The 15,305-nt window shown below is 33.6% G+C and overlaps 1 protein-coding gene across 2 annotated transcripts in view; it reads right to left on the bottom strand.

Annotated features, from left to right (window-relative positions):
- Positions 1-15,305, bottom strand: part of Zip48C (Zinc/iron regulated transporter-related protein 48C) — a 252,599-nt gene that overhangs the window by 20,971 nt on the left and 216,323 nt on the right. For both annotated transcript variants that reach the window (XM_072537193.1, XM_072537194.1), the window contains exons 5-6: positions 7,060-7,158; positions 4,359-4,517 (exon numbers count right to left, since the gene is read on the bottom strand). In XM_072537193.1, coding sequence (XP_072393294.1) covers positions 4,359-4,517; positions 7,060-7,158 — 258 coding nt within the window. The remainder of the gene's footprint in view (positions 1-4,358; positions 4,518-7,059; positions 7,159-15,305) is intronic.

Raw genomic sequence — 15,305 nt, 5'->3', positions numbered from 1 at the left:
AAAAATTGGTAAGGGTAATGCGGAGACAAAATTATATTCATCGAAAAGTTTTGATAAATACCCTCATTCTAAGAAACACATCTTATTTTTACACGCGTTTAGTGGATGTGATACGACTTCTGCGATTTATAGGAGAGGTAAAATATCGTTTATTAAAATGTTCGAAAAAATCACCATTTACATCAGTCACCTCAACTATTTCAACAAAAAAACTGCTCTGTACAAGAATTATTTGAAAATGGAGTACGTATTTTCTTAGCAGCGAATAATGCTCCAACATCAGAAGACGATATAGACTCTTTTCGATACACCCAGTTCATCAAATCAACAAGACTCAACAAACCAGTGCAGTTATAAAGTCTTCCACCTTCAAGTGCAGCAGCTCGTCAGCATATCATTCGTGTCTATTATCAGACCCAAATTTGGTTGGGAAATGATTTAGAACCCCAAGAATTCGGCTGGGTAATGCAAAATGAATTTCTGGAACCAATAACAACATTATTACCGCCAGCACCAGAAGAACTGCTGAATACAATATTTTGCAATTGCAAGAAAGGTTGTGGTTCTAATTGCGGATGCAGGAAATCAGGATTGCAATGTACTTTAATTTGTGGGCAGTGTAATGGACAATCATGTCTAAACGCTTCATCAACTTCAGATGATTTCAATGAAGAACGTGAATATGCACCTGATATTCTTGAATATTTTTATTCTGATACTTTAATAAACGAGAATGATGATGATGAATCCGATATTGAGCAGTCAGAGGAAGAAGAAGAAGAAGAAGAAGACGATGAAGAAGAAAATTAATACAAAAATATTAACCATACATAATAAAAGAATATATATTAGGTATATTTGTAACTTTAATAAATCGATTATTGGATTAATAAATAAATATATAATTTAAAAAAATAATAAATATGATTTTTTCAGTATTTAATTAAATATAAAAATGATTATTGTTGAATTCTGCACTTGATCTTAATTTATCGTATATACAGCTGTTAAAAATATCATTAAAGGTCATTTGAAATATTTCATTTAATATTGTATGTTTGTTAAAAATAAAATAAATATTATATAAAAAATATATATTTTATAATTAATATCTATAAATATAGTTTATTAAATAATAAATAATAAAAATTTAATGATAATAATAGTATTTTAAGTGAATAATTAACTATATAACTTATTATTTATTGAATCCTACTGGCTGACTTCGCGTTACCGTATACACAGGTAAGCGGTCCCCCACTCTTTGCGCTCTATCTTAAGAAGGGTTGAAGGTACATAAAAGTACTTGAGACAAAAATTGAAGAGAATTTTCCATTCTACAATTTTTCTTATCACCTTAAATGTCATAAAGTGTAAGGAAAACGAGATATTTGCAGAAAACTCATTTTCGTGACCTTTGACCTTAAATATCTTAAGTCGCGGACACGTGATTGTATGAGACTTTTGAGGTAAGTTTTATACCATCAAAATAAAGACGTATGCAAATTTTCAGCTTATTATCTTTCATTCCGAGGTTGCATCCTTATTTTACCGGACTAGTTACGAGTTGACGTAACGCAAGTTGTGTTTTTAGAATGAAATCAAAAGTGAAACTTGAAAAAGACAAGGAAAAATCTTACTGATGAAATAAATAAATTTTTTAAACATAAAAATGCAAAAAATAGTGTATGGATAAATTTTGAATTAATAGAGTTTGAGGGAGTTATTCAAGATTTTGCACGGTGTAATCACTGTACAAAGATACTGCTATATATTTCTAAAAGCGAAACCGCAGGTCTCTTAAGACATAATGTTTTCTTCGGTCTATTCCCGGTTAAATAAAAACAGACAGTGAACTTTCCTTGAAAAAAATTGCCATTAAATTGCAGTCATCTTCAAAAAACTAAACGATTATTAAACAAAAATATTTTTGATTTTTAAACGGTGTTATAAAATTTGCACAAGAGTTTTACCAGGAGAATATAACACCATAAATACAAATGTATAAATACAGTTCCAAAGGAAAGAAAAAATCAACTGCTAGATTTAAAACAAAATGTTCCGGCATACGTTGATTTTGCTTTAAATTCGGAAACTTACATCCTATGACTTGACAGCTCATTTCGAGATCTGGCCTCCCTCAGCAAACCTATTCATTCGTTACGATCTGTAGCCATTCTCCTCCACGATCAACTGCCAAGGAGATTTCTGGCGTTCTCATACACATCATCCTCCCATCACGTTCTCGGTATTCCAATACGTCTCTTCCCCTGCATTCTTGAATTCAGGAGTTTTTTGGAAGCCTATTTTCTTCCATCATAAATACATGGCCTGCCCATTAAAGACGCTGTAGGCGGATATACTGGAATAAAGGTGGTTCTTTATATATATTATACATTTCATAATTGTGTCTGATTTGCCACATGTTATTCTCATTCATAGGGCATAGTATTCGTCTCACTACCTTTTTTTCAAAGATGTCTATGTGGTTAAAAGAATTTGTCATGTTTTTTGTTTATGAGTCAACACCCAAGTTTCACATCTGTATAGTCTTTCGTTTCACATACCGGTCGGATTATGGTCTTGTAGATTCGTATCTTAGTTCTTTGATGCACGTCTCATGATTTTAATATCCAGCTCATAGCAAAGTATGCCTTATTGGCTAGAACGATTCTTCTGCTAAGCTCTGCATCGTCAATGTTGCCCTTTAGGTATGGTTGTGTTGCTATCAGCGATCGACTTTATACTAGGATTTTAATCTTTTTTATGTTTATTAACAGACCTATTTGTTTAGCGTGTGATTTAAGTTCCGTACACGTATTCTCATATGTTGCCTTGGTTCTGCTCATGATATTTATGTCATCTGCATATGCTGCGAGCTGGACTAATTTACTGATAAGTGTGTTTGTTTCTACCTTCCGGTGTGGATTTACCAGAAGGATTAAACTTAATTATCCTCATTTTATAATACACCTTAGTGAATGGACGTCAGTGAAATTAAGTAACCATGATCGGGTAAGAAAATGAATGGAAACCACTTTGCGCCCGTTTCAACTGAAAACCCCAAATAACTTTAGGTATCTAGGCAATTTTAATCTGGAGCTTAAAGAAGAAAGCTCAGAAACTTGAAGAAGCAAGATATTGACACTAGCAAGATCATTATATCACGAAAATCTCCAACTATCTCCCAGGGGAGAACTGATGCGACACAGGCTGCTAAGCGGACTGCATTTATCAGAAGTAGAAGAGTTGGAACGTCCTGTCTAAAAGTTTGCAGTGATACAATTTATAAAACTGGTCTAATGATACCTAAGAATTAACCAGTCAAAACGATGCCCGAGAATTAAATACAACCTATAAACGATGTCCTAATAAAACTTATCGATGAATTTCCAAGTGTTTCTAGATAGAAAGGAAATTGACTCATGAACCAGTACTTTACATTTACATGTGCCAAAGAAAAGTCCTTTAACATTAGAACGGACTTTTTTAAAGAAAAAACGGAGTGGAAAGAATTCCCCAAATCGAAACAGATGCTGGTCTTCCTTTCATAGATTAAAAGTGGAGAATTAAAGGTGATATAAGCCTGTATTTTTCTTCTTCTTTTCCTCTCTCATGGTATTAGGAATTTAATCCCTATTTCAGCAGAAAATTCCGTCTTAAAAAAAGATAATAGATTGCCCAGGTTGAAGTAATGGCCAAACTTGAGCTCCAAGCGAACCTTCGATGAAGAAGGACCAGATGTATGACTCCGGGTCGAAAGGAGTCCGAGGTAGAATTAAACAGGTTTCACTGGCAGCCCTATTAACAACTTTTAAGGTTCTCTAGTTGGATCAAAAGAAATATACACAGGTGGGAGAAAATACCAAATCAAAGGCTGCGATAACCAAAAGGAAATCTATGCAAACGAAAGAAACATCATAAAGGCAATAAGCTAAACATCCAATAGATTAGGAGACTAAATTTTATAGATAGGAGCCAATTATGGATATAACAAACACTAAAATAAGAACTCTCTGACTTTTGCAGCCATTAGAAATCTTTAGACCCTTATACGAAAATTTTTGATTTCTAGAGCACAAGTCTCCTTAGTTCAGTTTATTAAAAGGTCAAGGCTTGGTACAAAGGTCTCACAAGCCAGTACTAGAGACAAGTTGTGTCTCGTCTGAGGTAAAAGAACGAGGAGGGAGAGCCAGTTAAAAACATGTACCAATAATACGTGGATTCCAGACGCAGAAGCTAAAACATTTAGAAGATAATAAATATATTTCAACAATAAAAATCCATTATGAAAAATTGTATCGCTATAGTGAAAAGTTTTCAGTGTATTAAATATTATAGAAATATTATTTACTTACTCTGTATTGGCCTCGGGAATGATGTCGTCTACTACGACGTAAATCATGGCACCAGCAGCAAATGCCAGAGCGTATGGAAGAACAGGTTCAGCGAAGCTTACAGCAAACGCTCCAAAAACACCAAAGATTGGCTCTACCATACCGCTGAGTTGGCCATACCTGTATCAAATATAAAAGAATAAATAAATGTTTTTTACGATAATAAGAAAATAATAAAAACAGAAAAGTTATATTGTAGAATGGAGATAAGGAAAACGTAGAAACGTTCTAAAGAGATAAGATTCGTCGTTAACCAGTGTCAATTTCGCGCCCAATGTTTTAAATAATGATAATATCATTTTTTAATTCGTTGTTCAATAGAACTAGCCTGTACAAGATCGTTTTTCGCCGAACAGTTCCACTTATCAGTAGCTTATCATTATCAACAACAACTATCCCATACTTCTTTGAATATAGGCCTCCTTTAGGTGTATCCATTCGTTTTTATTTGTTGTTGTTATATTCGCCATCAGTTCTTCGTTTCATGTCATCGGTCATGATAACATTTACACTGTTATTTTTAATCTCCGTCTTATTTTAGTTTTTGGTATATAAAATTGTTGTAGCTTATTGTTGAGCATTTTAGGTTGTTTGTTGATTATCCTTGTGTTGGATTATCACGTGTGAGATTCCATCGACAGGGGAACGCCTGGTACCGGGGAAATGAAATACCCGGGGTGGACCAAAACTAGCACGCAGTGTCTGACCCAGAGTGGGCGGCTGAAAATAGCATGTGTGTCCAGAGGATCGGATCAAATACAAACCAGAGAAGGCAACGGGAAACCAATCTGGTAAATATTTCAAGAAAAATTAAATAAAAAAAAAAACAGAAATGGCCTCTAGTCCTCGGGAGATATTAGATGATCAAGGGGTGCGAAGAATACCCGGGAGGAATAGTTTAAATATTTTAAGTACTAACTTAAGATTGCAACATGGAACGTTAGAAGCCTTGAAATCCATAAGATAAAACGTTTGGGAATAGAGATATTGGGTTTGAGTGAAGTCAGATGGACAGGTTCAGGTAAAGTTAAAACCACGAACAAAAATTTCTTTAACTCTGGTAATAATAATGATCCGGTTCATCGTAATGGATTTGGAGTAATTTTAGAAGACAAATATAACAATGCTGTCACAAATTTTGTGCCATTTTCTGACCGATGCCTACTTATTAACCATCCGGAAAGCCAATAAATATTAATATCATTCAGCCTTATGCCCCTACGGCCGATAAATCCATGGAGGAGCCAGAAACGTGATACGCTGAGGTAGAAAAACTTATAAAGTTGACCAAAAAACGAGACCTAACTTTTATCTTAGGTGACTTTAACGATAAGTTGGAATCCGGGTTCCGACTTGGGTCTACAACGACTAATCGAGTGGAACAACTTGATCTGCGAGCAATTTGGTATGAAAATAAACATTAAGAAAACCAAAGTGATCTCAATCAGAAAAAACCAAAATGTACCTCAATCTTGCACAATAAACGGGCATATTTTAGAAAAGGTCACCAAGTTCCAGTACCTAGGATGTTGAATCGATAGTAGCCTAAATCGTAATCTAGAAATAAGATCGAGAATAGAACAGGCCAGAAAATCTTTCGAAAAAATCACGAGACTGCTATGTGGTTCTCGAATAAAACTAGAAATTCGACTACGTTTATTAAAGTGCTAAGTCTGATCGACTCTTCTTTATGCAGTTGAAATGTGGATTCTTAAAACATCAACGGTCAATAAATTGGAAACCTCTGAAATGTGGATCTACCAGAGAATATATCTACAGTATGTAGAGATCTACATATCTAAAACGAAGAAGTAGACAGAATAAGCAAGGAATGAGAACTTTTTAACACAGTGAAAGTTTGAAAAACATCATACTAAGTAATAATGAGTATCAATATGCTTAACTGATAGTGAAAGGAAAGTTTGAGATAAAGAGTGGACTAGGAAGCAAAATACTATCGTGGCTAAGAAACATCCGACAATGGACAGGGTTAAATTTAGAACAGCTAATAAGAACATCTGAAGACAGGGAAGACTTTGCAATTGTAGTAGCCAACCTCCATTGATGAGAGAAAGCCCACGTTTTGATTCTGTATGTTAGTACTGGCAGTACCTATAGGTAGAAATTTGCCGTCTTCAAAACTATTGGTATATCCGATTTAAAAATTGCTTGTACTAGTCCAAATACTGCCTACTGTCAGTAACTAGGCCATTTATTATCAATTTTTAAAGGCATAAAATTACTTTTAGTTGGTTTGGTACCGTACGGTATTTAAATAAAATATTCACCTCTAAAGTTAATAGAAATATAGAATAACAAATAGATTGCGTCAATTTCTGACCAATCGCTTATAAACCCAGAACACATTGTAAGATTGAATCGAACTGAATTAAAAAAAAAGGTTAAACAATATCAAATGATGTTAGACAGGGAGTCACAATATACATTGGCAAAACTTTTCCATGATGCACTGTCCTAAGAGTTATTAAAACAACCGAATACTTAAAAGATGCTTAAAGAATAATTGAATTTTCTCAATAAATAGAAGATTATGTTTAACAAAGATGAAAACTCTTCGAAAGCAATTAGAACATCAAATACCAATTATCCCCTTATTCAAATCGCTCTTTTCATTAGTGTTTTTATAAAAAATATAACTTGCCATAAACTTTTCCATGTTGAAAAACCAGCAGCCTGCAGCGGCAAACTTACAGCTAACCCCTCAGGAAAGTTCTGGATACCAACGCCAAATGCAAGATTTCTGAAACAAAGACAACAAATCAGAATTTATATTAACAACAGAAATGATCAACAAAATATTTGGATAATTTATTTATAGCAGAAGAATTTTCCGGGCACTTGACGGAAACTTTATCATTTTCATTGAAATATGTAACATTCGGTAGATTATAATAACACTTGCGATTTAAGATTTCATCGGTAGACATAAAATGTATATATAATAATCAATTTTGCTATCAAAATTTGGTGGTATATACACAGATTTTATTCCGCTACCAAGGATGTTGGGACATTAATATGATGGCGGACTATGCTGGAGTATTCGTTTAGTAGACTGTCAGGCTAAAGTATACAAACGCAAAGTGCAAGCTCTCACAAAGACGATAGCTTACAGTGAAAAATACAGGCACGTAAAGCCGTTGGTGCTGACTGCGTAAGTAGTCGTTAATACACAGTAAAACTTCTGTTAACGGCCACCTCTCCACAACGGAACCCTCTGCTGAATGGACAGTTTTTAGGTCACCGAACATTTCATATGTGGGTAAATAGGAAGACACCTCCGAACAACGAACCCTCTTAACAACGACTCCGGAAAAAATTTGCCTTCAGTTTTTCTAATTGTAATTTTACCTGCCAACAACGGACAGTCAGGTAAAGGGGATTAAAACATTGAAATTGGGGCTCCAGAAATTCAAACTTATTATAGCCATAAAACTAATTATATAAGTAGGTAGGTACTTATGGTCATAAACTAGGTACTTTAGATACATTTTAGTGACATTTTAAAGAAAAAGGCCAATTTAAAAAAGTAGTATAGTGAAAGTGGAAATGTTCAACAAAAAAAAAAAGAACATCTGGGCAGATAATAAAAGAAAGAACTTTAGAAGTGGCGAAAGAACTCAATTTGAATTTTAAAACTTCCAATGGTTGTCTTGACAAGTTTTGCGTAAGACATAATATTAAATATAGAGCAGTTTCTGGAGAAGCTGCATATGTTAACCCTGACGACGTTTCAGAGTGGCAAAGAAAACTGCCAAATTTATTAAATCGCTATTTACCTGAAGATATATATTACGCTGACGAAACTGGTCTGTATTATCGAGTCTTACCAAGTAAAACTTTTACATTTCGTAATGGTAAAAGTAAAAATCCTCGATGTTTTAAAAATTTTTAATAAACTCCAATTCGACTGGTTCTACAACAAGAAGGCCTGGATGACCAGAGGTATCATAACAGATTGGCTGCACAAATTTGACAGAAAAATGTAACGTCAAAAAAGAAAAATGTTCTTATTCCTAGACAACGCAACATCCCATACAGATATTCAATTATCTAACATATCGATCAAATTTTTACCACCTAATACTACAACACATTGTCAACCGTTAGACCAAGGAATAATTAAAAACTTTAAATCCCTGTGTAGACAGTTTTTGATAAGAAGAATGTTATCATCTATAGAATAATCTTTACCAACGGCTAAACTGGAAAAGTCCATAACAATTGCTAACACCTTAATTTGAATTGTGGGAGCATGAAGAGACGTTTCACATCCACATAATTAATTGCATAGCTATCAGCAACTGTAAAACGTCGAGCCGTCTCAGTTTTAGATGGTCTGATACTAATAAGTAATACGCTTCGTTCTTCCTTGATGTCATGTAAGCATAAATCGCACAATTCATGTCTTCTGCAAGAACCAAAGATACCGCAAATGGCTACCACTTTCAAAATAAATACGTAATGTCCGGAGCATCTGTGAAAATCGTCTTCCTTGAATACATACGCCTTCTTGGCCACGTAATTCTTGCTAATTGCTTTCATGAATGCATACACTTTCACAAATAATTTTGAATCGACCCCTTTGTTTATCCTCAACATACTTTGCAATTTCGAATGAATAGCCTAGATAGTCGACGGCTTGTACTCTTCCGACATTTTCTGAAGGTAAGCAAACACAACTCGTTCATCTGTATCTGTTACCTTTTGCTTTTCCATCCATTTATTGAATTTGTCGTTTTCTTTTTATAATAGTCTTTCGATTTTTGCGGTATTAACCGCGATTCTGCGTTACGATTTAAGTAATCAATGTTAGAACTCATTTTTAAGCAATATACAACCATTGATAACAGTTAATCTGATAATCTGATGTGACAGATTGCAAATTACTTTTTGTTTTTCTCATTTCCATAATAACGAAAGGTATACTAATGTATAGTTTATTTCACGAAAAATGGTTGAGTGCTTAATGATTGCAATAAAACCCGACCGCAAGTACCCCAGCTTAGTCAACATTAGTTGAGCAGGTAAGTATTCAGGTAAAATTGAAGCTACTGTGGAGTGTCGTTATCTTGTTTCTATAATAAATTCCTGGTAATATAAAAACGACGAATTTGTATACCTGGGAACGCTCGTCAATACTGAAAATGACACTACCGCAGAGATAAACCGCAGAATTTGCACGGCTAATAGATGCTATTTTGGGCTTAATCTCCTTTTTAAATCTACAGTTATATCAAGAAATACAAAAGTAAAACTCTACAAAACAATAATACGCCCAGTCCTAACATATGGTTCAGAAACCTGGACTTTAACAAAAAGTAATGAAAACATGTTAGGATGTTTCGAAAGAAAAATACTAAGGCGCATCTATGGAGCGGTAAATGAAAATGGTGTCTGGAGAAGACGATACAACTTCGAACTCTATAGGATATACCAGGAACCAGATATCGTAAAACACATAAAGATAGGACGTCTAAGGTGGGTAGGCCATGTTATGCGGATGGAGCAAACCGACCCAGCTAGAAAAACGCTCCTTGATAGACCTATTGGTCAAAGAAGAAGAGGAAGACCCAGAACAAGATTCCTAGATAACATCGATGAAGACATGAGAAATATGGAAATACGTGCTTGGCGGAGGAAGGCGATGGATAGGGACGACTGGAGAAAAATTCTTGGGGAGGCTAGGACCCACACAAGGTTGTAAAGCCAAAATGATGATGATGAATATAAAAACGATTAAAAAATCGTATAAAATTATAAAAACGATTAGAATACATTTTATTTCATAAAGTTGTAAACATTTTAACAGTGAGTTTCACTATCAATGGTTGATCTTTTAATGACCACAATAAATTTGTTGATCGTTAAGTATTTCCTGGAATAATTATACAGGTTTCCTCTATTCTGTATAATTTGTAAAAGTATATAAAACCGATGAGAAATTTTTAAATATACATTTTGTTTCATTTAGTTGAAAGTGTTACAAGTGTTACCAGTGTTATACCTATTTATACCTATAAAACAGCATTATGTGGCGTCCGTGGAAAAACATTGATGGTGCTTCTTCCAGTGTTCCAGCAAAGAAAAAGCATTTATCTGCTGACGCTAGCAATGGTTTAAGAATTGTCTTATACCTAACCTTCCTCAAAATAGTGTGATAGTAATGGACAATGCAAGTTACCACAGTCATCAATTACATAAGTCTCCAAGTGCAAATAACACGAAAATTGAAATTCAAAACTACCTGTTAGAAAACAATATATATTTTGAAGAAAGTTATTTAAAAAATGAACTGTTAGAAGTGTTAAAATCATTTTCTATTAAAAAAGTATATGTTTGTGACGCATTGGCCGAGGACATGGGACATACAGTGTTACGGCTTCCGCCCTACTATTGTTTATTTAATCCCATAGAGCATATGTGGCACCAACTAAAGTCAAATGTTACGTCACAAAATGTTTCTCCGACTTTAAGTGGTAGTGTAGTCGAATTAATAAGGAAATGTGTTGATGATATCTCCCCAGAAAGTTGGAAAAATTCAGTACGCCATGTAATGAACGTAGAAAATTCATATGTTACTTTGAATCACATAATTAAACCAATTCTTATTAATCTTGAAGAGGATAGCGACAGCGAAACAGAATTAGGTATTTAGGAATTATATATAATATAATAGAAATATAATAGAAATCTAGGAATATAATAGAAATATATTTTGGTTATTTTGGGTATTTTTTTTTGTAAATATTAACTTGTATATATTTTTCTATATTTTTTTTTCAATTCATCTATTTTTTGTACATTATGTATTCGTTTGTATGTATATACTGTAAATAGAACTATTATTACTGTACATTTTTAATGATATCCGATTAGGAAGAGCAAAAACTTTTAAACACGCCAGTTTTTTGCTGACAGTCCTAAGCCTGTAAAAAGTGTGAAGGAAAGTACCTTTCTGAATTTAGATCCATATACTACAATTATTCACGTAGAACAAAAAACTACTTTCTTCATGTTAAAAATTGTTCAATTATCAAGTATATTCACTTGAACAACCTGAAAATACCATATGAAATAATTTAATAAATTTTTTTTATTGAGAGATTCTTGTATACACAATAGGATCAACTCAGGTAATCATTAAGCACTCAACCAATTTTCGTGAAACAAACTATACATCACAAATTCAACCATTTTACATTATTAGCTCTTATTTCAATTTTTTGTAGTAATATTACATGATTTCAAAGTGTGCCAATAAAAATATAGCATAAGTATTCGTGGATAACTGGTCTTTAACACTTGCTATATTTCAAGCACTCACGCGTGTTTTAAAGACCTTAATATCCACTTTAATATACTATAATTTTACTTTCATTGAATTATTTAAATTATTTATACGTATAAATAAGTTGCTTCTTTTTAATTGGTTTCTTTGTTTACTAATTAGTTTATTTTTAACATTTTGCTCATAGAGTATAATAAAACCATAAAAGCAGTGTTTACTTTTCAATAAACCATAAATAAATACGCGCATCTTTATGTACATAAAAATAATCGGTATCAGAGACTTAAAAAAAAGTAAGGGTGTAATTTCCTTTTAGGGTAGTTAGGGTGTAATTTCATTGTATCTGTATTTTGAAAAATATTTCATCACAACGTTCCACTAATATGAACTGGTTTATTAAATGTGATAGATCTTTTAGTTTTCTGGTAAATAAATTATATGATCAGATTCAGCACCTTGGGCTACCAAAATTTAAGCTAAAATTACCTGTTTATTAGTATGTCCCTTCCTACTTTACAATAAATAGAAAGAAATACATAAACACCGTTTTTCTTTAACAAATAAGTAGTAAAGTTATCTGGTTTTAACGATCTCCAAAAATTCTACGTCTTTTTCTGTCTATAAACAAATGTTTTCTTTCTCGTTCAAAACGATTTAGCTATCCTATGTCATCTTTTAGTTTCATTAACTTATAAATACCTTCAAGCGCTTTCAATTTACCGATCGAAGTATATTGAACCAAAGAGCCTTTGGAGTTCTTCCTTGGTGGCGTTTGGCATTTCTGAGAAACAAACAGTCGCCGCATGGTGCGGGAAGAGTGCAGCGGGCGGTACTTCTGACAGCAAATACCAGTACCACCACTAGCACCGCACTAATACGGCATTCCACACATTCATACACCTCGACAAACAAGCGAGATGATCTACACAAGTGATCTTTTAAGAGAAGAATTGGAAGTCGTACTTTTTACTTAAAAAAGGAATTGATTGTGCAACATAAATTTTTTTATTATGTTTATGTATTCAAACATCGGAATATTTTACATTTTGTAAAATAGCTCTTAAAGTGTTCCTTTAAGAGCTAAATTCTCATTCGGTATAATGGACGGTTTCTTTTAGTGAAAATTCCTAGTTTAACTTCAAATCAATTTGTGCTTGCGTAAGAAGTTATATAAGTATATTTGAGTGAGTTTCCTTTTGTTTTGTATAATTTGGGATATTAATGTTTAATTGCGTCTCTCGTGAAGGGAATAGTAACATCTTGTTGTAAGGTTCAACGTGTAGCAAGGTGCGCGTATACTAAAACGTTTTCAACTGAAACATTTAAATGGTCGTAATGATCCAGTACCTTTATTGTACTTTCTTGTGGGTCTATTTTCTCTTGTTTGTTCTAAATATGTAGTTTCTAAATAAGCTAAATTGTACAGTAGGATACATTGAAAAACTATATTTATTTACTACTTTGTTCTATATCGATTTTCTTTATCGGAATTCCATTTTTCCTTATGTTACATTTTTTAAAGAGTAGGTATTTTTGTTTTGTACACTTTATTTTATAAACTTAATAGTGTCTACCAAATTTTAATAATTTGGAATAACAGATAGAACTGCTAAGCAAGAGTAAATAACTACTTTACTAGTAGTCAGCAGTTTCGCTGCTTTCCCACCGTTTATTGTTGTGTTATGATTCTCGCTGGATCAGAGGGTTCCACGAGCTCTATATGACCTATCCATCTCAGCCTGCCAAGCTTTATCACCTTTAGCACATTAGGGTCTCTGTAGGCATTATTGGAAAACTTTGCCGTAATATCCACTAATTGTTTGGAGAAAGATTATCGAATTCTTTTGCTCAGAGGGTACAGTACCAAATATTTTAGGACGATGGAACTGTTAAAAAATATTCCTTCGATATAACTTAGCAGACCGTAAGACGTCCATTCAGTATGTGTTTGGTTTTATTATTAAGGAGTAATCGATTGATATAGCACATTTAATAACAAGAGAATATTTTACACAAAAGTTATAACGAAATAAAAGAGTTTGTTTTACAAAATTGTTTATTTATACCGGGTTTTGAATATCGCACACACACACTTGGGCTAGCGACTTGAGAGCAACTACAATTAATTCTTTTGTCTTGACACAATTTTTAGCTAAAAGGATCAACAAGCCATAGTCAGTGGTTATAACCCAACGCCCTTAAGGCACTTAGACAAATATTTTTGTACACAAGAGGTACAGTCTGTCCCATAAGTTTTAAACCAATATTTATGAAAACGAAAAATAAACTAATATTATTACCACTTGTTATTTTTAAAACAGGCTTGATACAATTCAAAATTGTATAGTCTCCTTCAAATGCCATTTTCGCATACACCATCGTATATATGTCGAAGGACTTTTCTTTCAAAGACAGCTAGTTGCGATTTATAGCTTTGCTCTATATAGCATGTCACTAATTATACTGTCATATGCAGCACGGAAATCTATAGAGCTGATAAATTTCAACATTAAATTCATGGTACTTACCTAAATTTTGTCTTACTATGAAAATTTGATCTATTGTAGACCTTTGTCTGCAGAAGCCACATTGCTATTTTCCAATTATCTTCTCTGCGTAAGGTTGTGGCCTTTGGTATATCACATATGACAAGATCTTATATGTTACAGCAAGCAGTGTAATGTCTCGATAATTGTTACATTCCATTGGGCCTCCCTTTTGGAATATGAAGACTATAACTCCGAGACTATTGATGTCGTCTTCAGGGTTTGTGGTTGAATATTTGGTGGCAAAGCAAGGACGGAGAAGTCACCAGGGTGGAAATGTGGTGTGGCTGCATGTGGAAGGCCGTCGAGATATTGTTGAGTCAGAGGAGAAAGAAGTTGACTGGATTTTGTTTTTTTCAGTTGCGTAGAGAGTGTTTGTCGATTCGACTGTATCAGTAATTGCGTTTTCTAATTGTTATTCTTCCTGTAGCCGTTTATAGGCTTTAGGACAACTCAAAAACTCGTTTATTGCAAACTCCGAGACGCCATTGTTCTGGTATTTGTATCTGATTCCAGATTGCGGTAAGCATTTTGTGTAGTACTTCCATTAGGCTTTCACCACCCTGATTAATTAACTCTGACGTAATGTTGTCTAACCCTGGTAATTTACATTCCATTCAGGTGGCAGCCGTAGCTCAGTGGCTATGTTACTGGCTTAACCAGCTGGAGGGCCTGGGGTCGAATCCCAGCACCGACAAAAATTTAAATTTCTAATTTAACTGAGCTGCCACTAACTAGGGGTAACACACTAAATTTTTGGGTGTTGATAAAGCAACACTGGCGCAGCTTTATTGTATCAACTCAGTGTGTCAACACTATTGTGTCATATAACACAGTAAGCCATTGATATTACTTGAAAGTTTGAAACCTTCCTTAATGCGTATGTCGTCAATAGAGTTATTACAAACACAGATTTTATTCTTTTATTTTGACGAATGACATTAAATATTTTTGTACATATAAAAAGAATCTATACACTATAAATTGTATTTATTTCCTATTATAGGATCCTATAATAAAAATTAAAATAAGATCATTGAAAAGAGTAAA

Source organism: Diabrotica undecimpunctata, chromosome 7 (assembly GCF_040954645.1).
Source record: "Diabrotica undecimpunctata isolate CICGRU chromosome 7, icDiaUnde3, whole genome shotgun sequence".
NCBI classification, from domain to species: Eukaryota; Metazoa; Arthropoda; class Insecta; order Coleoptera; family Chrysomelidae; genus Diabrotica; species Diabrotica undecimpunctata.
The sequence above is the reverse complement of the archived record's forward strand: the minus strand, read 5'-3'. Positions and strand labels throughout refer to the sequence as shown.